This window comes from Rhinichthys klamathensis, unplaced genomic scaffold, assembly GCF_029890125.1.
Source record: "Rhinichthys klamathensis goyatoka isolate OS25496 unplaced genomic scaffold, OSU_Roscu_1.1 h1tg000029l_1, whole genome shotgun sequence".
NCBI classification, from domain to species: Eukaryota; Metazoa; Chordata; class Actinopteri; order Cypriniformes; family Leuciscidae; genus Rhinichthys; species Rhinichthys klamathensis.
In genome coordinates, this window is record NW_026606579.1 from 3,861,727 (window position 1) to 3,888,589 (window position 26,863).

Below are 26,863 nucleotides of genomic sequence, written 5' to 3' on the forward strand. Positions count from 1 at the left end.
GCGTTTCAAGACACTTCAGTGGGCCTTCAATGCTGCCGTTCTACACATAATATGCTTCAAACAAACATGTTTCCTCTAGAATATTGTTTCCCTAAACCAATAAAAATCAGTTCCTTAATGACATCATCATCCTCCAGGAAGTGACATCATTTTGGTGGGAAAACAACTGCTAAAACACCAGTGAGTGTTAGCAATGTTTCTGTTGAATTCTGTGATGTTTTGTGCTATATAGAACAGGAATGACCCATGAAAAATACAGGGACAAGAGAGGTAAGGTGGCCTGGGAAAACCCAGACAACTTCCGACAAATTTAGATTTGCTCTGAAAGTTAGTCTGGCGAAGAGCTCATTCAAGCCCATTTCCAATCCGCCGAAATCGAGGCACCAATCAGAATCGTTGGGGCGGGCTTTACACGATGACGACAGCGCTGGGATTTTGAAGCAGATTTTGTAGCCTACATTACAAAGATGGATGCCGCCGTCGAACATCACTCGTTCGAATCAGCTATCGCGTCTGTTTTAAGCCATTTGAACGTTTCCTTTTTGTTAAAAACCGAGCAAAGAACAACACTCGGCTCTGCATACGTCATCTCCTTCATCGCTCTGATTGGGTTTAGGTCTATCCGCGACGTCCGTTGGTGACGCCCCTCTGGAAATGATTTGTCTATGACGCTTTGCCAGACCATAACTCAGTTACAACTGAGAATGGTCTGGTTTTAACCAGGCTAGAGGTAAGGCAGAAGACGAGATGAAATTAAACTCATCCTGCCCACATGAGCATAACGTGTGCTAAACGTGAAGTGCTAAGTGCAAGGCCGTGGTGACTCCAATGGAAATGTGAGGGACGGTGAGACAAGTGGTGGGCTTTTTGTCCAAAGATGGTCAAGACTTTGGTAATGATCCCGAGAGTTAATGAAAATGCCTTCAGAGCTTGCATCATGGAATGATTAACCAGCCGGCACTAAAACTAAAGAATGCACGAGTTTAGAACCTCTTTCATTCTCAGGCTCATTAAAAGCACTACTACAGTAATGAACGTCTTCGTGTCGGACATGAAAGCGTCCTCACTTGAGGAGGTAATCTGTAGCACTGAGATCAACTCTTTTAGCGGTGCGAGTGGCCCTGTGATCTGACACGCCGGGGACTTGGACTTCACAGCTCTGAGTGAAACGCCTCGGGCTCAACGAGCGTCTGGAAGGACCGAGCGCATGGTTTCGCACATCTGCACCCTGAAATAAAAGATGAATAGCACAACATCAGAGGAGGGCAAAGCAAACAGTCACTCGGACTTCACCGAGGGTCACGGTTGCATTGCTCATGTTTTCCACCCAAAGGACGCATGATTAAGACAATGATGACTGCAAGAGAATAACATCAAACTTCTGTCATGATTTACTCACTCCCACGTCATTCCAATCCCGCACGCTGTTATTTTCCCTGTGAAGGAATTCAAGAATTTTCATGTTCATAAAGCAGTTCATACTGACCACATGTGTTTTATATCTGTTTTTAAGAAGTCTCTTATGCTCATCAATTTGATGTACAGTAAAAACAGTCATTTTGTGAAATATTATTACAATTTAAAATAGCTGTTTTCTATGTGAATATGTAGTAAAGTGTAATTTATTCCTGTGATCAAAGCTGAATTTTCAGCATCATTAATCCAGTCTTCTTCAGTGATCCTTCAGAAATCATTCTGATATGATCATTTCTTATTATTTTCAGTGTTGAAAACAGTTGTGCTGCTTAATATTTTTGTGGCAACTATGAAACATTTTTTTCTGGATTATTTGAGAAATAGAGTATTCAAAAGAACAGCATTGTTTACTGTCACGTTGGATCAATTGAATGCATCATTGCTGAAAAAAAAATAAAGTTTCAGTACCATATCAGTTATCGGTTGATATTACATATTTTTTTTACTTGATGATATGATGATTTTGATGCAACTTTAAAAACACTAATAATTTAATGAAACATATATATGTAAAATATAGCAGATATATTAATTATTATATTATGAATTATACAGAATATCATAATGTTATGATGCCTAACTTTACTTTTAGCATTTAAAATAATTTATTTTTAATTAATTTGACCAAGTATAATTTTAATATCAATCCTTGTGTTATTTTATCAATATTTTGAATTAGTTTTTATTTCGTTATTCATTTTTAGTTTGTTATTTTAGTACATTTTCATTTATTTAATTTGAAATGTATTTAGAGACAAAAATTTTTTTTTAATGGTTTTAGTTTTAGGTAACTATAATAACCCTGACTCATCCATTATCAGCATAACGTTATATATCAGCATGAATTATTTGCCAGAATCTTGTCATCATTGCATTTCTAGTCTCCATAATCGTATGGAAAAGAGCAGCGAGAAGTTTCTTCAGAAAGTCTCCTTTTGCGTTCCACAGTAATATCAACAGGATTGAAGGGACATATTTTGGCCCAAACACACAGGCTAATGAAGGTGCACATGAAAAGTTTGGGTGGAACAGTGGTTAGGCACATCCTCTCCTGTCGTTGGCTTTGAAGTCACTGAATCTAATCTGTTTTCCATTTTCATTAACAATATAATGTTCAAAGAGACCTGTGGCTCCCTCGGGCCGCGAGAGTCTGCTCAACCTTGACGTAGAGGTTACGACAGGGACGAAGGTCTCCGAGACCCGCTTCATTTGTCCTCTCTCGTGTGGATTTCGTGAAACATTAGCAATGACATGATTCACAAGGAATTACATAAGATGTCAAAGGCTTCCTCAGAGTGGTGTCCTTCACCTGAGTCACACCGAACAATCTGTCTTATCATGAGGTTCGCCTTCAGGAACTCAGTGTCCGCGGCGCTTCAGAAGTGCTTGAAGGATGACGTGGTCTTGAGTAATCATTTCATACAGAGAACTACAGTCATTATCATAATCTCTGTGGTAATATTCCATCATAAATAGCAGCCGCCTCATTGGCCTAACCCACTCTGCAAACACTAAACCCACCGTGCACTTTATTTATTACGCGATTCATGCTCTACACGCTATTGAATCTGACATGAGATTGAATGTGTATATAATTTATGGTGCCTGCTAAATATAAGCGCCGTGTGCATTTGCAAATGAAAGACACGGGACGCAGCAAGAGCCGCTGGGCAGGTGGCTTAGAGTTTAACTAGATCAGGATCACAATTCCTAGTACTTTCCCTTCCTCCATTAAACAAGCTGATTGATAATCTGAAAATTATCTCCCGGTAGTGAACATTAGTTAATGCGTTAACTAGATTATTTTTGTTAACATTAGTTAATAAAAATACAAACAGTTGTTAGCTCCTCTATTAAATAATAAGGTCAAACTTTACAATAAGGTTTCATTAGTTAACAAACAACACTTCTACAGCATTTACTAATCTTAATCAATGGTAACTTCATTTATTAAGACATTTGGTTACACTTTATTTTAAGGTGTCATTGTTACAGTGTAATTATACATTTAAGTACTGAGTAATAATAATTAACTACATGTACTTACTATTGGTTGAGGGTTAGTTGCATGAAATTATGCATAATTTACTGTTATTACTATGGTAAATACATGTAACATATGCAACAAGGACACTGTAAAATAAAGTTACCAGATATTTCTACACTGTTACCAGATCTTCTACACTGTAAAGTCTAAGGCTGCGTTCACACTGCAGGGGCTTAATGCTCAATTCCGATTTTTTGAAAAAATTTGATTTTTTTGCAAGGCCGTTCACATTTCCAATTAAAATGCGACCTTTTGTGACCTCCTACGTGAACGTGAAATGACCCAGAAGTGACCCGCATGCGCAGAAGAGTACTCAACGGTCAATGACGTCACTTGTTGTTTGCGGAAGTAGCTAAACATGGATGTCAACAGTGGAGCTCGTTTAGCAATATTAAAGTTATTTTCCCAACAGAGCCAGCACAATCACAATCTCCTCGTTTTACTTCTTCCCGTCTACTTCAACGCAGAATTATGACGTTTGTCGCATATCAATGACGTGCGGGTCGGATACATGTGACCTGGCCGTTCAGATTGAAGTCGCATTTCAAAAGATCGGATACATATCGGATTTGGACAACATACCCAAGTGGCCTGGGTCGCATTTGAAAAGATCGGATCTGTGTCGTTCAGACTGTCATGAAAGGATCACATACAGGTCGCATAGGGGCAAAATAATCGGAATTGGGTCGTTTCAGCCTGCAGTGTGAACAGTTGTTCGAACTAACTTAATGTCTAACAATTTATTGTAAAAAATTTGTAATCTTACTATTCGCAAACTATGCCTTTATTACTCAGAAAACCCAAGTTAAGTTGGAGGCAATCAGTTCAATTTTAGTGTATTTGCAGTAGCTCAGACTTTTCTGTCCTTTTATCCTAAAAGACGATGCGCTCTTGTTGTAGTTCCTGCTCTGCGCTGGAATGTGCCGTAGCATTTATTTAACTTTCAGATAAATATATGCATTTATCTATCAGCAGTCCACTCTACGCTTGCAGCTTCACTGGCCAAGCATGAAAGCAGTGCGAGCGCTAGCCCAAACAGATCACGGAAAGCATAAATCCATGGAGAAATATTTAATGAGAGAGAGCGGCTCACGTTTATCTGAGAATAGGAACACAAACTCATTCAGTCAGAGAGAAAGTTGAAAAAGAGATTCAAGGCCTTGGAAACAGCGTACTACCACACGACTCATACTATTTTTGTAGTATGCATGCAAAAATATGAAGTATGCAGCACAACACACACTAGCTGGAATTAAAATGAATAAAAGCAAAATACGTACTGATCCAGATTTTGAATAGCAGACTATATATTTTTTTTTAAATATGCTGTATGTAGCTGTCATTGGCTTAAAAGATTACAGTAGTAATAGGCTGGTAAAATAAAACTGTTAAGACGACAAGAATGAAACTGCCTCTCTTTAGCAGAAGGAAAAGAGACTTCTGTCCAGAAAGTCGAAGACTGACGTTCACTGACGCTCAGAGTTATGTCAACCTTTACGCAAGATAAAGTGAGCTTGAGAGACGTGCTGAAAGTTTAATATCCCAGGAGGGTTTGATCAGAGAGAGCAGCCATCAGTCAAATCTATACGCACACACACGGCACTGCACATGTTCAGATGACCCACGCCAGCCGGATTACTGGATATTTACAATAATTCACTCTCTTTGTCACCTGCCCGCCCGGAGGTGAAATCATCCATTATCAGGGTCGAGCTCTGACGGGGCACACTTTTATTTCAACCAATCATTTCTTCATCTCCATCTGCCTCCTTCCTGCACTGCTGACTCGACTCTTTTGAACCAGCAATTTTCTTTTTTGCTCCTGGGAGCAGAGCCTGTATTTTTACAGTGTAATTCTTTCTGTCATTATTTCAAATAAGCTGGAGGTAAAGAAAGGAGAAAGAGGGGCAGAGAGAGAGAGAGTGAGAGAGAGAGAGAGAGAGAGAGAGAGAGAGAGAGAGAGAGAGAGAGAGAGAGAGGATATTTGGAGGTAGCAGTTGGAAACAAAACCTATGACCAAAAAACTGTTCGAATTCAATTTCAGCTGTAAAGCAGCTCTAGAAATGACAATAGTGTCATTATTCAGCTCAAGTCAGTTCATTGTTGATTCAATCCAGTTCAATAAGTGGTAAAGTGCCCCTATTATGCTATTTTATTATTATGCTCCTACAATAGGTTTACATGCAAATGTCAAAAAACACTTTATTTTCTACTCTGCTCTGATTGGTCAGATGACCCAGTCTGTTGTGATTGGTCTACTCTGCTCTGATTGGTCAGATGACCCAGTCTGTTGTGATTGGTCTACTCTGCTCTGATTGGTCAGATGACCCAGTCTGTTGTGATTGGTCTACTCTGCTCTGATTGGTCAGATGACCCAGTCTGTTGTGATTGGTCTACTCTGCTCTGATTGGTCAGATGACCCAGTCTGTTGTGATTGGTCTACTCTGCTCTGATTGGTCAGATGACCCAGTCTGTTGTGATTGGTCTACTCTGCTCTGATTGGTCAGATGACCCAGTCTGTTGTGATTGGTCTACTCTGCTCTGATTGGTCAGATGACCCAGTCTGTTGTGATTGGTCTACTATGCTCTGATTGGTCAGATGACCCAGTCTGTTGTGATTGGTCTACTCTGCTCTGATTGGTCAGATAGCTCGGTCTGTTGTGATTGGTTTACCACTTACAGCGTGTTTTGGAAATGAAACGCACATTACCATAGCCGATTTCAGCTCCGGATTTTCCTCAGTGCTTAATACACAGTGTATTCTCATACCGTCTGTAAACTCTTGCGTTAAAGGCGACGATTGACGCATTTGTATTACATTAAGGTGACTAAATTACTAATTTAAAAAACAAATGCATGGTGTATTTTTAAAGGCTAACTGGTTGCCCCTTTCTAAATTAAACATGTTGAGGTCATGTGACAAGCATGTAGCATACTACCTAAAATGCTTCTGCATAATGCATAGTGTTTCATACAGTACAATAAATAAATCATATATGTATGCTGTGCAGTATGTAGTAATACTCTAGTATTCAGTCACAGTCTAGTATAACCATATACACTAACAGTTTCGGTCTTGGTAAGAATAAGCTATTTCATCAAAACAATATCAGTAAGCAAATCAGCCATTGATTCACAAGTCACAGAAACACCGCGCTCCCAATTAAAAAAATCATACACATGACATTATTTTCATGACAAATTCAGCACATTTTTCAAACAAATTCTTATAAGAATAATGCGCAAAACAACACTGCACAAATGCAAAATATATATATACTGTATACAGTATATGCATAATGATAGTATTTGTTGTACTGCCCTGAAATTAATCCATAAAGAAAAAATATAATGATCAGAATTATCAAGAGTAAATTGACTAATATAATTACAGTGATAAAATTTTGGTGGATAATGTGTTTAAAATCACATCATGATGCAACATATGTTAATGGTCCTGAAATTGATACTTCATTAAAGGAAAACATAATTTCTTAAAATTTTTCAATATTCTTATTTTCTTATTCATATATGCGGGTGCCTTTAAAGTCTTGAGATTGTTTCCACCTTTCTTTCTTTTTTTTAATTCAACAAGACTTATTCATGCTTAGAGCACAACGTTTTGTTTAAATCGTTAACATGCATTACACTAATTAAAAATGTAATGATACTTCCCAAAGAGATGCTTGAACATGTTTTGGGTCATTTGTATGAGTGAGAAGAATTCAGAGAAAGAGGTTTAATATGGACAAACTGTTGGGTGAATGTTTCGTCTCGCCTGTGTGGTCGTCTTAAACCGGCAGGTGTTCTGCTTTCTTTTGGGTAAGAAAACCTTTAACGGATCGCCAACACAAAAGTGCCTTTGTGAACAGAGCATTTTGGAGTTTTTTGTGTATTAATGGACGCAGTTCAGCATGTAAGTGTGTGCGTGTGTGTATGCGGTTTGGGTAATTTCACTATCCGGCAATCCTCCAGTCCAAGTCCAACAGGGTAAAGAACACGTATACATCAAATAAAAATCAAATATTTGGAGTAAGAAATGAGTAACTGGGGAAAAATGGAAATGAGAGAAACTCTTCCCAAGCCAAACCCATGGTAGAATGAGTGTAGGACAATACGAAAGCAGCCAAAACGGACGGGTTACTGGGAAGTGTGTCGTCTCGCTGGATTTGTGCCACCGAGAGATTCTGGAAGTTTTTAGAAAATTCCCAAGACAGTGTAGAGATAGGATTGTCGTCTCTCCTAAACACACACATTTGGCAGAAGCATGAAAACACAAGACGCCTGGCTCACAGAGTCTAATCTGTGAACACAGTGAAGGCACACTATCCAGACACCAGCACGAATGAAATAAAGGCAATTAGACTGAAAGTCTCCCTCCTGGTTTTATTAGCGAGAACGCCACGGCCCACTGCAAATCATTCCTGGATAATCCAGTGGAAACAAACTGATAAACATTCCACACAGGAGCTCGTTTACAAGCTGCTGGTAACCAAACCGTCCACTTCTCATGAGCACAAAAATAAAAAAAAACAGAAAGGACTGGAACAATATTCAATGTCTGTCCAGCCCTCTGGAGCCCAAATGCTCAGTTTAATGGAACAATATTACAATGTGGGATTGAGATATTGTTTTGTGAAAAATAAACCAGTGTTACTTTACAAAAAAAAAAAAATTGTATACAGTTATGGTTTGCACTAGATACACTCTTGGTCCAAAACAGGGCTTTCATGCTAGTAGATAAAGGTCAAGCTTTGAATTGTTTTGATAAAGTGATATAATAATTTACATGATTGCCATGGCTTGTTCAGGTCATATTTCAATCCAAAATCAAAGAAAGAAATTATACAATTAATTTATATTTTGCATTCCTGTTAGATTGTTCTAAAACAATATCTTTATATTAGTTTGACCACATTTCCCAACAAATTCTCATTACCGTAATGCAAAAAAAGCCCTATATTAATATAATAGTAAATTAGTAAAGTATTAATTCAGTAAAAAATACTACATTCTTGTCATAATTATTATTATCTATTAAAATGGAAACTAGAAAATTAAAAGAGAGAAAAAGGATGGATGCATTACCGTAATGAGAATATCTGTCAATGAAATAGGTCTCATTTTGTTATGGAAAATTATGTTTCTTATTTTTTCCATTACATGGTTTTATGAGATTTATCCATACTTTTAATTTAATTTAACATAAAAAAAACAAGAATAAATCCACATATCACAAATAAAAAGTTTTACCAAGTCACAGCATGTCTTTGAGTTTCGAAGTCTGCAAACTTTTTTGCGAGCGAGTGAGAGAGAGTGAGACAGGACAAAGGTAGAGAGACATGTCCACATAACCACATGCAAAGCTCCCATTCCCACAGTCGAGCAACATTTTGCATGGAAACACGAGGTGAAACGTTAACACTGTGAGAAATGATAAAACACCGGCAGTTGCGTGCAAGACTAAGGAGAGACGTAAACAGATTACAGTACATATACCCCATTTATTAAGGTAAATGGGTTTTAAAATGAAAACAGCATTTGTGGACGGGTTTGTGATGCCTGTTTTTTTTAAAGAAATCAGCAGTCCAGAAAAAGTGTGTGTGTTACAGAAACAGAGTCGGGCTTTATTAAACATCTGGGAGTCATCAGTTTGCTGCAGCGCTGTACTGAACTCAGCTGTGAGTGCAAACGCTGCTCTTGTTTTCCCTGCTTCACATCTACCCAACACCTTCCCACAGGACCCGAGAGCTGTGAACCGTGACCTCGGACGCCAACAACCGACAGGAACCCAAGCACAAAATCTCCTCAGATACCAAAGATGTGAAGTTTCTCTGCGGCCCCTGTAATAATATCTGTGCGTGTGCACACTCATAAACACATCCATGGCCGTGCAAATTACAGCCTTTATATTGTCGTCACTTGCTCTTTTCTGCCGACATAAATAATGCAAGGAATTTGCTGGTTAAGGAGGGTAGGCATGGCCGTAGATGGGAGTGTTTTGACGTAATGAGAGGCATGTTTCCGTGTGGTGAGCGTGGTCTACACACAGCACGCTCCGGCCCCAGCGAGACATGACGGCTCGAGTGTTTTCAAGACGTTTGATGGGAACGATAGAACAGTTTCGATGATATCCAACTCGGCCTGCATGAACCTGCTGCCCTGCTCGCTAAATATTACGTTCAGATTTTATTGGAGCGAGGTCATTCGGTCCAAAACAATATTTTAGCCATGTTTTATTAAAGTCACCAGCTAGCAGTATTATTAGGGTGTTTATACAGCATATAACACTTGCAGATATTGTTTGAAAGCACACACCCTTATATGGAAGTAAAATAATCCCAAATGTTTTTGAAACAAAAAGCCTGTTGAATTGTATACTTGAAAAAAAATATGCATTGCATTAACCCTGCTTGTATTTTAATGCATTGTATTTTTAGGGCTTGTATTTTTATAGGCTGAAATTTAGCATGGTTGAATATTTAAGCTGTGAATATTTCAAATCAAAACATTTCAAACACATTTTCATTAGTAAAATTTCAATAATCCATATTCACCTTTCATATTTCATTTCCCAAATATTCAAACTGATTAAAAATACAACCTATAATATTCAACAGGCGGTTTTCGGTCCATTTTATTTCGCTTTGCAAATTCGCTTCCACAAATTCAGTGGTTCAAATTCGACAGTAAATTCAACATTGACATCCAGGAGCTGCAGGAAAAGCAGTAGATTACCGAGTATAATCTCCATCTGCTGTTAGTCGACCTCACCAGCAGGGGGTGCAAGCGCGTGTTGTTGACGAAGACCAGAGCAACAGTTAGTGCAAGCCATTCATTCATAAAAACTCAGCATGCATTATGTTTTTTGTGACGATTATCTGGGTCAGTATATATGCGGAAAAGATGATAAAGGCACAAAAGCTGTTTTTATGTTTCATTCATTGTTACTTTCCCTGTGTAGCCTTATGTTATCAGCCTTTTTCTACAGTGAACGGGATTATAATCTGTTTCCCTCAATACATCATCATACTCAAAGATTCCCCGAATTCCGTCAGGACAAAGCGCTTAACGTAGCTTAATGGACTACAGTGATATAAAAGACCAAACTCGCACCTTATTTGGAAAGTATGTATTGTACATGTACTGCATTAGATTAAACTGGGAAGTAGCACTTTCATATTGTTGTTCTATATTGTTAGTTTAACTAGTCGCTTTGGATAAAAGTGCCAGCTAAAAGACTAAATGTAAAATTGGGTTGACATTTGCACATTTAGGGACCGTCTCTAAAGTAACAAGTCCTATAGGCCTAAACGTTTCTAACTTCAATAGCAAACTTCAATCTATTTGAATAAATTGCGCATTATGCCTGAGCCTGACACCTACATGAACACTTTACAGTTGGTTTTATGACTGTAAGTCGTTCTTTTCAAATGGTATTTAAGTTAGAAACGTGTATACCAATTTCGTATGTAACTTTAGAGACGGTCCCTAAATGTGCGAATGTCCAATGTCAAACCAAATTTATGCCAGTATATCACTGGGAAACGCTCAGCATTAAACTTTGCGCGTTAAATTCATATTCTGAGTCCATCTGCTAGCCTGCGAGTTTGGTCTTTTATGTCCATTAAGCTACGTTAAGCGTTTTATATGTCCAGCAGGGGAATCCTGACATATTGAGGGAAACCAAACCCTAGTACTGCATGCAGCACATCGCTGCAATATAAGGTTAAGGCAACTAAACAACCAAGAGAAATAAATATGTCAAATGTAACACTGGATCTGTACATCCGCATCGGGGGAATAACATTATCGTTCATGGTAGAGAAAGATGCATGTAGGCTACACAGGAAAAGTAATCATGAACACACTGAATTTCACATAAAACAGACGTCATAATAATCACAAATACACTTACATTTTTGTAAATAAGTTTTTATGAATGAATGGCTTGCACTAACTGTTGCTCTGGTCTTCGTCAACAACACGCGCTTGCACCCCCTGCTGGTGAGGTCGACTAACAGCAGATGGAGATTATGCTCGGTAATCTACTACTTTTCCTGCAGCTCCTGGATGTCAATGTTGAATTTACTGTCGAATTTGAACCACTGAATTTGTGGAAGCGAATTTGCAAAGCGAAATAAAATGGACCGAAAACCGCCTGTTGAATATTATAGGTTGTATTTTTAATCAGTTTGAATATTTGGGATATGAAATATGAAAGGTGAATATGGATTATTGAAATTTTACTAATGAAAATGTGTTTGAAATGATTTGATTTGAAATATTCACAGCTTAAATATTCAACCATGCTAAATTTCAGCCTATAAAAATGCAAGCCCTAAAAATACAATGCATTAAAATACAAGCAGGGTTAATGCAATGCATATTTTTTTCAAGTAGTACAATTCAACAGGCTTTTTGTTTCAAAAACATTTGGGATTATTTTACCTCCATACCCTTAAACTTGTTCTAAAAGCGATACTTTTAATCATGATTTTGCCGGTCACTGTTTAGATCCACCCACGGTGCAATCTCATTGGTTCACAATTCTGATTCTGCATATATTTAAAATCATGCATTTTAAAAAGCTTCAAGTAGCTTTTTGCTCTCAGTGAGAACAGAGCATTTACTTGATGCTGGAAGTGTTGATGATAATGCCCTATACATTTATTTTCAATATCACAGCAAGTTAGAGCCAAGTGTTCTTCTTATAGCACATTTAACACAATACACTTCTTCAATATGTTTTGTAAACACATTTATACTGCTATACAAGTATAACTGAGTCCGATTACGTCTCTTCTGCTCACCAAGGCTGTATTTATTTGCTCCAAAATAGTCAAAACTTTTGTGAATTCTTTTTATTTGAATATATTTTAAATGTAAATGTTTATTCCTGTGATCAAAGCTGAATTTAATTCCTCCAGTCTTCAGTGTCACATGATCCTTCAGAAATCATTCTGATATGATGATTTGCTGCTCAAGAAACATTTCTCAATGTTATTATCAATGTATCAATATTTTTGCAGAAACCATGATACATATTTTTCCAGGATTCTTTGGTGAATAGACAGTTCAAATGAACAGCATTCATTTTAAATACAAATCTTTACTGTATTTAAATGTGATGTAATACATCCTTGCTGAATAAAAGCATTTCTTAAAAAGAAAATCTCAGTAGTGCATATATAGACCGAAAGACATGCACATCCCAAGATACAAACAATTTTGGAGAGAGATTTCTTTTTTCACAGTCTTGGGTTCTGCTCAGTGGTTTGCTAATGCATCATGAAGTTCAGCATGTTTGAAGCGCAGACAGGAAAATAAAGCAAGCGAAAGGAATTCTGTGTCACGACTGAAACGTTGAACTTGGCCGAGTTTTTGATGTGGCCTCCACAAACAGTCTGCCAAACTACAAGAGGATGATGCATTTCATAATGTGCGGCCCGTCTCTGGGGAGCGTCTGCTCTCGGGGGACAAAAACGCTCACGTACATCTTTTCATTATCAAAAGAGCTCTGCTATATTTGTACCCAATCCGTGTCACGCCGCCTCGCACACACACAGCTGAGGGCTCTGGCCTGTTGTCCATCACATGGCCCTGAGACACACACGGTCTGGGGTTATGACATCAGAGCAGGCCACTGTTAGCTCACACGTCACCGATTCACCACATGTGCTCCCATCACAAAAACATCATGGGAAAACGACCAACAGCTGCAGTCTCAGTCAGTCTCCAAACACTATTACTCAATCTTACCATAATGTTAAAAATATAACACTTATGATAAAACCCTTAAAAACTTTTAGAATAGCAAAAAGGCCCTGACACTATGTTAATGTAATTAATAATTATTTCATTTATACATATAATCAAATTATTTACAATTATAATATATATATATATATATACACATACTTAAAATAAGAAAAAAACTATAGTATATTTGTAAAATTATTTATATATTTCAATAGTTTTATTTTTCGTTATTTGATGATATATATATATAATAATAATAATAATAATATACTAGATAATATATATATATATATTTGTTAAAATAATTAATTAAATATTGTAAAGTATTTATACATCATGATGGTATTTGTAAAAATAAAATGCATATATAAACTTTATTTTCTATATTGATTATATATTGTTATTTTAATTATGTGTGTGTGCATGTATATATATATATATGAAAAAAATATACATTTATTTACATGTAATAATACATGACATAAGGAAAAATAAAACTATGCATATATATATATATATATATATGTGTGTGTTTTTGCACAGCTGTGATGCTGTATTAGCCAATCAGCATCCAGGACCAGAACTATCTGCTTTATAATCCACTGCAAATAACAGTGAAGATGTCATGAGGTCACAGGAAGTCTTTGGGGGAAAGAAAGGGCAACAGTGCAGATGGATTTGGCGTTCTCTCAAAGCTGATTGGAGGAATGGAATTAACACGTCCGTCATTTACCCATGGGGTTTAATGGGAGCCACAGTGAAAGTCCTCGTGGATGATGGGATTGCTGGGTGGAAGTGAGACAAAAACAATGAGAAAGGATGTATAAACCATTTCTGGCTTTAGTTAGTTATCATCACATGCGTATGAGTCATTTGTTATATTATGCTAATTTATCATCACATGTGACATATCCCATTTGTTTGCACGAAACCAGTTATGCTACAGTTTGTGACTATTTAAGATGCTTTTTTAAAATCAAATCCTAGAAAAACATTTACAAAAAGTTAAAAGTGAATCTTACAAAACTAGTCAATAACATATGCATTTCTACCGCCATATAACAAAATTATATTAAACAAAAATACAAATAAGCCTTTTTTTAGACAGTTACAATATTTGTTTTACAATGTAATAATTACATTATGAAAATGTTAAAAACTGTGTGAATGTGTGTTATTTATGCATATATGTATGCGTTTATATATGCATTTTATTTTTACAAATACCATCATGATGTATAAATACTTCACAATATTTAAATAACAATTATACACTCACCGGCCACTTTATTAGGTACACCTGTCCAACTGCTCGTTAACACTTAATTTCTAAGCAGCCAATCACATGGCGGCAACTCAGTGCATTAAGGCATGTAGACATGGTCAAGACAATCTCCTGCAGTTCAAACCGAGCATCAGTATGGGGAAGAAAGTTGATTTGAGTGACTTTGAACGTGGCATGATTGTTGGTGCCAGAAGGGCTGGTCTGAGTATTTCAGAAACTGCTAATCTACTGGGATTTTCACGCACAACCATCTCTAGGGTTTACAGAGAATGGTCCGAAAAAGAAAAAACATCCAGTGAGCGGCAGTTCTGTGGGCGGAAATGCCTTGTTGATGCCAGAGGTCAGAGGAGAATGGCCAGACTGGTTCGAGCTGATAGAAGGGCAACAGTGACTGAAATAACCACTCGTTACAACCGAGGTATGCAGCAAAGCATTTGTGAAGCCACAACACGCACAACCTTGAGGCGGATGGGCTACAACAGCAGAAGACTCCACCGGGTACCACTCATCTCCACTACAAATAGGAAAAAGAGGCTACAATTTGCAAGAGCTCACCAAAATTGAACAGTTGAAGACTGGAAAAATGTTGCCTGGTCTGATGAGTCTCGATTTCTGTTGAGACATTCAGATGTTAGAGTCAGAATTTGGCGTAAACAGAATGAGAACATGGAACCATCATGCCTTGTTACCACTGTGCAGGCTGGTGGTGGTGGTGTAATGGTGTGGGGGATGTTTTCCTGGCACACTTTAGGCCCCTTAGTGCCAATTGGGCATCGTTTAAATGCCACGGCCTACCTGAGCATTGTTTCTGACCATGTCCATCCCTTTATGGCCACCATGTACCCATCCTCTGATGGCTACTTCCACCATGTCACAAAGCTCTAATCATTTCAAATTGGTTTCTTGAACATGACAATGAGTTCACTGTACTAAAATGGCCTCCACAGTCACCAGATCTCAACCCAATAGAGCATCTTTGGGATGTGGTAGAACGGGAGATTCGCATCATGGATGTGCAGCCGACAAATCTGCGGCAACTGTGTGATGCCATCATGTCAATATGGACCAAACTCCCTGAGGAATGCTTCCAGCACCTTGTTGAATCTATGCCACGAAGAATTGAGGCAGTTCTGAAGGCAAAAGGGGGTCCAACCCGTTACTAGCATGGGGTACCTAATAAAGTGGCCGGTGAGTGTATATATATATATATATATATATACACACACATAATTTTTTTTAAATATATATATAAAATTAAACATCCAGACACATTACGGCAATGAGGCTTTTCCATATGAATAATATTTTAGTTTCATTTCATTTCTAATGATAATGAAATATGATCAGAAAAATTATTCTTATGACCTACTTGACCAATCAGGACAAGGTTAGGAGTCATGTGACCTGACTGACATCACCACAGGGGTGACCTGCATTCAAATGAGGAGCATTATTCAGAAATCTGCACTGTGACTTTCATAATGAACCCCTTTCAGTCGACACCCCATCAGATCTGCCTGAAACAGACACTCAAACTGCTGTAGCTGCATGTGTTTCCCATTAACAGAAAAACTCGACACCTTCTGGAGTCAAAGTTTCATCTCAACCCGCTCCTCATGCGGTTTACAGTGAGTTTTGCTGAAAATAAGTGGGGAAGCACAGGGGATATTATATTGTAAGCGACGTGCATTTGCATTTATTTATCTGACGAGTACATTAATTTCATCAATCTGTGGTCGCCGCATTCCATCAGCATCCAAACACTTACTTCACACATTCTTCGGATTGCAGCTGTAATGTTTCTCAGACCAAAGAACGGTGGAATAACTGCCTTGATAACCGCGGCCAATCGTCTCCTGAGCCCCCACAGTTACAGCATTAATAAATCAATAAAGCAGCCTTTAGAAGCCTTGTGCTGCGGACACGCAAAAACGCAGTAGTGGGCTCAGGGAGTCTGGATAAATGAGGGATTCTGACAAGACGTTGCAGTGCTCTTGAAGCACTGGGCTGGAATTACATGCTCAATTTTCTTAAACCTCATTAATGACTAAATAAAGCAATTTTTTTTGCCCTGTTACCGCAAATTCCCAAACCAACTTTGATCCAAATGACCTCAGAGCTACGATGAGTTCCATTTTAACTTTTGACAACTCCATGATTATTAAACTACAATTAATAATAACCTTTTAAATGTGTCCAAGTTTTAGCTACATATTTAACGTTATCGGTACAATTATAGGTTGAAATTCTCAAAACACCCCATAATCACCTATAAACGACATTGGAAAGTACTAAAACACTACTTAAGATTGCAAAAATTTGAAGTATATTAGTTTTTTTTTTAGCACAAATGGTGTGGTATGAGTTATGCACCAGATGTAGTACTTGGATTTAGTGTGTGTTCAAACTTGGCATGTTTGGTTGGATTAAAATGAACCCTGGTGCGATTGCTCTGTTAGTGCGGTTCATTTGAATAAGTGTGAACGCTGCCATCCGAACTCTGGTGCCACCAAACAAGCGGACCGAGACCCCAGGAAAGATGGCAAAAAATGCAACATGGACCAAACATGTAAACTAACCAAAAACAGCACATGATGTCACAAGATGCAACCCTAAAAAGGACAGAACGCAACCGTTTTTTACTCGTCATAGTCACGATGTTGCCCATCACAGTTCAATACAGGCATCAGAACCGCGTCTCCTCGAAGCAGATCTTGGTTTGTGTGTGACGGAGGGATTCCTGTCACTGTTTTCACTCTTTTACACATTTTATAAGCTCTTCACGAGTTCTCAGCTGGTCAAAATACCATTATATGTAGGCTACGCACATACAACAAGCGCATAAATTACGTAAAGGCGACCAAGGTTGTGAACGTATCCCTGTGCCATTAGGTTCGGTCTTAAAATACCAATGTGAACACCAAGCAAACCATGTTTTTAAATTTAAATGTTTTTTTCCCCCCCCAGACCAAACGAACCAAGTGGTTTGGTAATGCAATATATTTTGAATTCTGCCGCTTTTGGCAAACACCTGTAAGAGGCAGCCACCTTTTCCGATAACTCTAAGATGTGTGGGATGCTAAGAACGAGAGGTTTCCAACTGCCAACCTCTAAAAGATTGATTGACTCGTTGTTTCCAAACTTGAATCCCTTGAAAAATGTACAATACAATATTCTCAAATGACCAAGACTCTGCGTCTGGCGATACAGGGTTCAAAATACACTCGAAACGCCTTGAATTTCAACCCAAATCCTATAAAAACCTGTTTCTTGTTTGGACTAAATGGAGCTAAGCCACATTCTGCATGTGTTTCCATAACCTGGTTTTGGAAGAGGTTTACGCTGTTGTTTGATGTTTTTGTTGGGTTACACCACAGCCAAGAGTTCCTGCCGCTCGTTGAAACTCTTTAACTTTACGGCAATTTAGCCGATATGTAGCAAATGAATGTGAAAAGTTGACCAAAGTTGACTTGTAGCTAATGCTCAAATACAGGCCATGCCATCTTAGATTACACAAACTGCCAAAAACTTGAGGCCTTTTATAGGAAACGTTTCAAACAAACTAGGGGTCGTACAGTATTTAATCCAAGACGTTACAGTCTCTGGTCCCGCAACAGACAGCTCCTAATAAACAAGAAGGTTGTCACGAAGAAGAAATGCAGAGGGTTTGATGTTTATAGCTCAACACCAAAGTCTGACAGACACTTTCAAACAGTGATAAAAGTGAGATGCTTTGTCAACACTCTTGGGTTTGCTACTTTAGCATTTGTCCTTACCAACAAAAATTTATGCTGGACTAAGGGTCTCATTTCTGACAGTAGTCCAGGAGAGTTTGGATTGTGTTAGCATAACTGTGAAGGGCCTGAAAACATTTCGTAGAGACATGGAAAACAAACTGACAGGAAGGGGAACGAGGCCAAGATTCTCTCACACTCAGTAATTTGACTTGTTGTCCAGTACAACGTCCAGTGTTTCTACTTGGTGGAACGCTCCATTACACGTCTGTCTGTCCCACTGGCACTTTGCTAGAAGAGCAATGTAAACACCGTGTCTGAAAATGTTTCTTCTTCCCATCCCAAGAGCAGCTGTGAAGCAATTTTCGATGTTTTGGTGTGGGGGGGGGGGGGGGGGGGGGGGAAGAAAAGCCAAAGGAACAAGAATCTTTGGATGAGAAAGACATGGTTGGACAGCTTGCAGGGGTTATCAGATGATTAATGGACTGTGTGTGCAAATGTCCACCGCTGCCAAAGTCCTCTTCGCACCGGCTTTGTTTACACTGATCACTTCCACAAACCAGCCGACGGACGTCACAGCCACTAAAACGGCATTTGGGATGAAGGCAAAAGGTAAGAATGAAACAAGAGATTATGTTAGCAACTAGTGAAACAAATCATTCTTGCTGTCTTCCATGCACTGAGCCATATTTTACAATCTTCTTTGTTCACTGAGGTCTACTGAATGAGACTCTGAACGAGATAAACAAATTGAGACATCTGAATCATGGAGGATTTGAACAGGGCAGGTCACTCCTTCAAACTGTCATGTGTCACTCTCATTCACAACAAGGAGAGAAAGAGGGCAGAAGAATTAAGACTGTGTAAAATTGACTGATGACCAAAGACAATTAAAATGACATGAGGAGACGTCACGGACCGTTAGCTAAACGTCTGATGCATATGGCACACAAAATTGGAAACACTTCAGGAGTTTTGAAGTCGTCATCTGATTGGTTGAATTCTGACGTGCGTGTCACATTCTTTAACGGTCCGCCTGGAAACAAAGATGCCGTGACGCCAAACCCTCTTATGGAAGAAGAACGCCGCCGCGTTTACAACTGTGACAATGAGCGCTTATCAAAATCAACTAAACGCTGTATTTGCAAAAGTACGTGAAGTATGTAAAGTTCTCGTCTAAGAGTTTTACACACAGGTCTGTTATTGTAGGGACATCGACGTTACGTTTTCAGCCCCTAAACATGACGCGAAACAAAACTAACGGTGATTGGTTGCTTTACATGTCAGTCAGATGGCCTCTGGGTGGTCCTCGGCCAATGAAAGCTGTGATGGAGTTCAGACCTTCTGCCGTCAGTCTGGCTACGCGAGACTAACATGAGGATGTTATTGAAACAATGAATTTAGACTATGATTGTATTTTTCTACAGCGTGATGAAGTCAAGTTGAGCCTTTGTCAAGATGGAGGGGGAAAAAAATTACAGATCTGTAGACATCCAAATTTTAATAAAGGATAACACATTTTTAATAAACGATTCAGTGACTCTTATCACACAAAAAGACTATGGTGGGACAATGTAATCTGTAGAAAGGGCTATTGACAAATTCAATAAAGTTTAAAGAGTCAGTGAGTGATTGGAGTGACTGAATAAGAGAAACCTGCATTAACAAGTCAGTCAACAAATCTGAATGATTCTTTTTGGTGAATTCAAGTCACTGAAATGAAACAACACTATTCTCAACTATAACGAACTGAATCCTTAATGCGCTTTTAGTTCAGACCGTCGTTGACGCTCCCGTTCTGGGTAAGAACCCAAGCCCGAGGCTCTCGAAAGCGGCTACAGGAACAAGGGAATGTTTCCACATGGAGTCCACATCTCTTGTAACTCACTTCCTCTTGGACTTGAAAACAATGAGCCCAAAATCAAGACCAGAGCCCAAATGTGACGACTCAGTGTGTCACGCCATGTGCTCACTATCAAGGACCTATTGCTGCCTTCAAGTCTTTCTGGGAAGTTTGTTTTGACAATCTGATTTGTGATGTGCATTGCATTCAAGTGATTTTGGTCAGAACACAATGGCAAAATTGGGCAATTTGTGAATTCATAACCAAACCTAATTAGCTTCTACTATGATGTTTAATGCCGCATAAAATGCAAAGGAGATGTCTTGAAAACATAAAACAAACGGAAACACAAGAAACAAAGACCAAAGATAGATCATGCGACACTTTACTTTTCAATTAGCATGTTTGCACTTTTACACAACCAGACCCAGGTGGAAATGAGCTAGATAAAAAAACAAAACGATTTCCCAAGAAATTCATTAGCTTTTGTTGTGTAGCAGGCATGTTTGGTGGGCTAACAAAACATACTTGCTCTAGTACGACAACAGCAGCAGAAATCTCAATGAGTCACTGCGGCACTGCAGCGTGAATTAATTTGCCAAACGCTGTGTTCGGAGCGTGAGTGTTTGTCAGGAGCGCATTAGCATATGCAACATTGGCTGTGGATGAGTAGCTGCTAGCGTTGAGCAAACCCCTTCCCTCGACCTCAAAAGCTAGCTATATGTAGTACGCCAATTTGTTTCATGGCAGCGTACGTTAGCGACCAATAAGACATGGCCATCTGACAATGACAACTAAAAGTTTTTGGTCCTTTTCTTTGACAGAGGAGATATAATTAATCTCTAAATAGCTCAGAGTAGAAAATACACCATCTTCCCCCTCTGGGATGAAACCGCTCTCTGGAGAAGCACGATTTAGCCAGCTGTTCAGCATAACTGAAGGTCAGTAAAGTCCTCGTTGGCTTACACGAAGTCTCTGATAGAGGAGAAAGACAATGTGTCATGAGAGCAACGGTCCAAATCAGATGTCACAACATTTGCTTCATTCAACTAAATGAGTGCTATTTGTTTCTCTCATTCACATTATATATAAATAATTTTAAATTTAATCTAATTATAATAACAAAAATTATTTTATTTTATGTTAAATAAAATATTTTTTCCTCATGAGGCTGTCAAAATAAACACAAAAGTATATTTATATATATATATACACGCAGGGCTTGACACTAACTTTTTTGGTCACCAGCCACTGTGGCTAGTGGTTTTCCAAAGTTATAGCCACTCAGCATTTTCACTGGCCACAATTTTGACTGATACCATGGGGGAAAACTGCCATATAGATATTTTTAATATCTCAATTTGGCAGCCGGTATATTAAGCTGCTGTCAGTTTAAGACCTGACGCACGGACACCATTATACTGTTTTAAATAGCCAATATACTTGTCTTTATGTGTGCGCACTTTGGGTGTGAGCACCAAATCTTGCAAATACTTGCAATTCCACACTGAAAGTCAAGCCTTGTAACACCAACAATATTCACCCAGAGCAAAAGAAACGAGTGAGTAAAGGGTTTTACACCTAAAGGCTTTGTGTGTCAACTAGCTGTCGGAGAAATATAGAAATAACACACTTCTGGTATTGGGTACCTGCGAATTTTTTTTTCCGAAATTTCAATATCGATATGAAAAATCTGTATTTTTGACAACACTCAGTCAACATACAAGGGAATGGTTTCCACATGGAGTCCACATCTCTTGTAACTCACTTCCTCTTGGACTCGAAAACAATGAGCCCAAAATCAAGACCAGAGCCCAAATGTGACGACTCAGTGCGTCACGCCATGTGCTCACTATCAAGGGCCTATTGCTGCCTTTAAGTCTTTCTGGGAAGTTTGTTTTGACAATCTGAGTTGTGATGTGCATTCAAGTGATTTTGGTCGGAACACAATGGCAAAATCGGGCAATTTCGTGTTATTTTTGACAACACTCAGTCAACATACATTAACATGCATCAATTTATTTTGAGATGGCACTGCAATTAATACTTAAACACGTTGTCTGATAGAACATTCAAAATATTCCAGTCATTTATAAAAAATACTGTAAAAATCACATTTTCAAAAATGTGAAGGGCACGGGTTTCATGGAATGACCCATTTATAAGATCACTGGGGTCTTTTAGCGATTCAGACAGCATAGACAAAATTGTCTATCTTAAAGCATGCCAATCACAACAGTCCTCCACATTTCTGTTGCTTTGGCATGAGCCGTACCCTTCCCACAAGCCATCAATGTGATTGCAGGTCTAATTATTAGCGAAGCTCAGTTTCACAGAGGCTCGGTGCAGTTAGTTTGCTCTAATGGATGTGAAAATTCGTCTCTCGCTGAGGGACCATGTGAGAAACATTTAGACGCATGACGTGAGAAGAGCCAATTCACAGCCAGCTCTGGTAATCTATCAATCTGTAGTCACCTCCAAGTGAGAAGTCTTACACAATGGGCTTTATTTTGTAACAGCGCTTCAGCGACACAGAATTAGCAAAGTGAGGACGATAAGACAGAGAGAGAAGTAGAGAACTCGGACCACACAGAGAGCGGTGTTGGACTAGATATCCGATTGCATCTCCATTGCCTACCAAAGCCTGAATCTTTTGAGGCTTTCCTCTGACCTGGTTTCAGACGTGCTAAACACTCGCTCTCTGCTGGATGCGGTTTGTGTTGCAGACTGATGTTGAAGTAGCAATTAGAGCACCGCAAGGAAAATAGTTAGAGAGAAGTGTCAGTCAAAACCCTGGTGTCTGACCAAAAAGAACAAGCTGCATGAGCCATATCTCTAATATAAACCATGAAAACAGAAAAAGTGTGCATTTCTCTCAGCTTCAAATTTGCCTGATTGCAGGAAGATCCTGTTATAAACTAAGAAAATATTTGACCTTTGAAACAAGCATCATATAATTTTTATAATAATACACTGGGGGCCAAAAGTCTGAGGCCACAATAAAAATGACTCAGTTATAAACCAATAAAGTAAAGATTTAAGATTTTAACATTTTTTTTCCGTTTTAAAATAAAGAAACATTATTATGTAAAATTGCTAAGATGCGGCACTATTTATAGGTCAGTTATTAAACGCAAATACATTTTCCATTGAACATAACATATATAAAACCACATACAAAACACCACAACATAAATTAGAAAAATACTAAATAATTTCCATTGCTTATCTCTTTTGGACCTCGCTGTATATGTGTATGACAAGTGTATGACAAAAAAATTCTATTAATAAAATGATAATATAATTGTATTAATGAAGTATATTTCTCCTGGGTGTATGATATGCAGTGAGTCTCACTCCATTAAAACCAGAGCAAATGCCTGTTCTGCCTAATGAGCTTCATGCTGGAGGCTCTTGAACCGACGATGACATTGAAAAATGCTGAAAACATTAATTGACAGAACAGGATGGTGAAGTTACTGCATCATGTACGGGTTAAAAAGGTAATTTTCTAACTGCAATCATAAGTCATAACAGATGTTGCTCGACTAAAACTGCATTTGAGCCAGAACGAAATTCTAAAACAAAAACAGAGTGATAGTTTGCATTTAGAGCAATGCCTATTACATTCTCATGTTCACTACTGAAAATTAATGATTTATCATGTGCCCACTCTAAAACAAAGCTAAAAGTTAATCTGCTACAACAATGTTCGAATTTAATGCTTGTGTGACTAATGCAATAAAAAAAATGTGTTTTCATATTTATGTTGTTGTACGGCACTTTTCCAGACCCGCAGTTGGAAACTTTCTGACTTGAAGACACAAATATAGTTTGTATGTAAAAACACAAAATCACCATTTTTTTATCCATGAGATTTTTTTTTCTTAGACTGAGAGAAGCGCAAGTCCCTTAAAAAGATCACGTAGATATCAAATAACATCTCTCCATTTACTAAAAGGCCAAAACGATCCATTCTTCACCAAAATGGTTAATACGCACCTCCAAGCCATATATCTTTTCTCCAAACGCATGTCATTGGTTTACTTTGTAATGCCTTTTTTTTCACTTGATTGGCCTGGACTGAAAGATCTTGGTGTACCAATTACAAAACAGCCATAAATCTCACAAATCTTTGGTGGCTTGCCATGTGCTCTAAATAAACACCGAATGTGAATCTACAACTCAATCTTTACAGCTCAACGGTCTGAGCACAGAGCTGCCTCTGGGATTTGTGGGAAAAGTGTGATGTCATCACAGTCCTCCTGAGAGTCAGCCTCTCTTGTTCTAATTAGGGGAAGATGGCTATAATTTACCCGGTCCAGAAAACAGGCAGCCATGGGGTGTTTCGGCAACCTACAACCGCTGTGATGACGCACATGCCCCCCTTTACTAACTTCTGGATGTCACTCAACTATCACGCCTCGTGTATCCGCCATAGACAGAGCTGTTATCAATGGTCTTTCCCAAAGGAATATACTCGTCGTCTTAAGCCAAGAATGAGAGAATCCTCATGTAAGGAACTTGTTTGTTTTCGCGTTCAGGTTTGTTTATGCACGCTTGAAAAATGTGCAGCAGCTCGCAAAGGAACGGAGCAAAACAGGCCCTGCTTGTGTTGCGTAAATCAGTCAGCATTTTAAATGACGTTCTAGGACGGGCCGCCAAACAACCCCCCCTCACACACACACACACACACACACTAGAAATGCATCCAAAACAACAATTCTCTGCGGCGTTGAACAATCAGATTCAATCCTGTTGATAAGATGCAGGGCTGTATCTCCATCTGACTCGCAGAGAGAGGTTCATAAATCGTGGCGCTGACGCTTTCAGGGACAGAGGGAGGGAAAACACGAGCCGATCCCAGGCTGATTTTACACTGTCACACAATGAAACAAACCGTCTTGGTGCCGTGTGTCTGGCAAAGACACCAAGTAAGCCAGGCACTAAAAATAGCGGCATCCACACACTGGTCAACCGATCTGACTGACTCCTGCTGCACACAAAGATAAGAATGGATATATTAAAAATGTATTCCAGTAGAAATGACTGTTTTTTTAAACAAGAATTAAGCAACCTAATCCAAATATCAAAATATGAAAGTAACGTGGAATTACTTCTGGATGAACTCACAGCCTTAATTCAAGACATTAGCTGACAAACAATGTCAACTAGATAGATTTTTAATTAAAGGATTATTCCAGTGCAAGTACACATTCATTAACAGCATTTGTGCATAATGTTGATTGCCACAAAAATGTATTTCAACTCGTCCCTCTATATACCAAGCATCTGGGTAACAGTGAGACATTTGCAATAGAAGTGAATGGGGCCAATCTGAAAACGTTAAAATACTCACTGTGTCGATTTTAATTTAAAGTATCATACAGGGCCGGCGCTAGCCATTTGGGTGCCCTAAGCACAAATGCTTGGTGGTGCCCCCCCACCCCACTCACCCCCTCACCCACCCAAGGAATAACAACCATTCAGAATTTCTTAGTCTGATGAAGCACAATATAATAATTCTGTACATAATTTGTAGGGCTGGGAAAAGATTAATCGCGATTAATCGCATCCAAAATAAAAGTTTGTGTCTACATGAATGATATATGTGTGTGTACTGTGTATAATTATTTTGTATATAGGCTACACTACCGTTCAAAAGTTTGGGGTCGGTACGATTTTAAATACTTTTAAAAGAATTATCTTCTGCTAACCATGGCTGCGCTTATTTGATTAAAAATACAACAAAAATCAGTTATAGTATTAAATATTATTCCAGTGTAAATCAGCTGTTTTCTGTGTGAATATATAGTAAAGTGTAATTTATTCCTGTGATCAAAGCTGAATTTTCAGCATCACCAGTGTCAGTGTCTTCAGTGTCAAATGATCCTTCACAAATCAGTATAATATGAGGATTTGATGCTCAAGAAACATTTATTATTATTATCAAATGTTGAAACAGTTGTTGGTCTGTCAGTTGTACAGTTTTTTTTTTTTTTTTTTTTAGGATTCTTTGATGAATAGGAAGTTCAAAAGACTTTTGTAACATTATAAATGTCTTTACTGTCACTTTCAATCAAATTAACTATTCCTTGATAAATAAAAGTATTGATTTCTTTCCTCCAAAAAATAAAAATAAAATTCTCACTGACCCCAAACTTTTAAACGGTAGTGTATATAAATACACATTTGCATGTATGTATTTAAGAAATATTTGTTATTTATATATAAAATATTTAAATTTATATATAATATAAATTATATATAAATATATACAGTTTATACATGCAAATATTTCTTAAATATATACGTGCATATGTGTGTGTATTTATATATACAAAATAATTATACACAGTATACACACATATCATGTAGACACAAACTTTTATTTTGTATGCGATTAATCTTTTCCCAGCCCTAATAATTTGACAACTCTGTGAATATGAAAATATACAAACACTGAGATTGTGGGTTTTTTTTTTTTTCTAATTGCAGTTTCACCAACAGATGTCGCCCTTGGGCCTTGGCCTGTGAACCTCTTGAAAATGAACGCATTATCCGCATAAAACAACAACGAAAAAACGTATCTAAGCGGTCTTCCTTTTCTTCTCAAACAAACTAACTGCATCTTAAACAGCCCAAGTTTAAAAAATGTCTGGGGGAGAAAGCCCCGGACCCCCGTTAAAATAAAAGATTCAACATGCAGGGCTAAA

The 26,863-nt window shown here is 38.2% G+C and overlaps 1 protein-coding gene across 3 annotated transcripts in view; it reads right to left on the reverse strand.

Annotated features, from left to right (window-relative positions):
- LOC130080023 (zinc finger protein AEBP2) overlaps positions 1 to 26,863 on the reverse strand; it is a 171,029-nt gene that overhangs the window by 125,144 nt on the left and 19,022 nt on the right. The window contains exon 8 of one of the 3 annotated variants that reach the window (XM_056245297.1): positions 14,013 to 14,070. The exons of the other annotated variants lie outside the window; for them this stretch is intronic. Within the exon in view, the coding sequence (XP_056101272.1) occupies positions 14,028 to 14,070 (43 nt within the window). The 3' untranslated portion in view covers positions 14,013 to 14,027. Of the gene's footprint in view, positions 1 to 14,012; positions 14,071 to 26,863 lie in introns of those variants that run through there. 3 annotated transcript variants of the gene reach the window in all.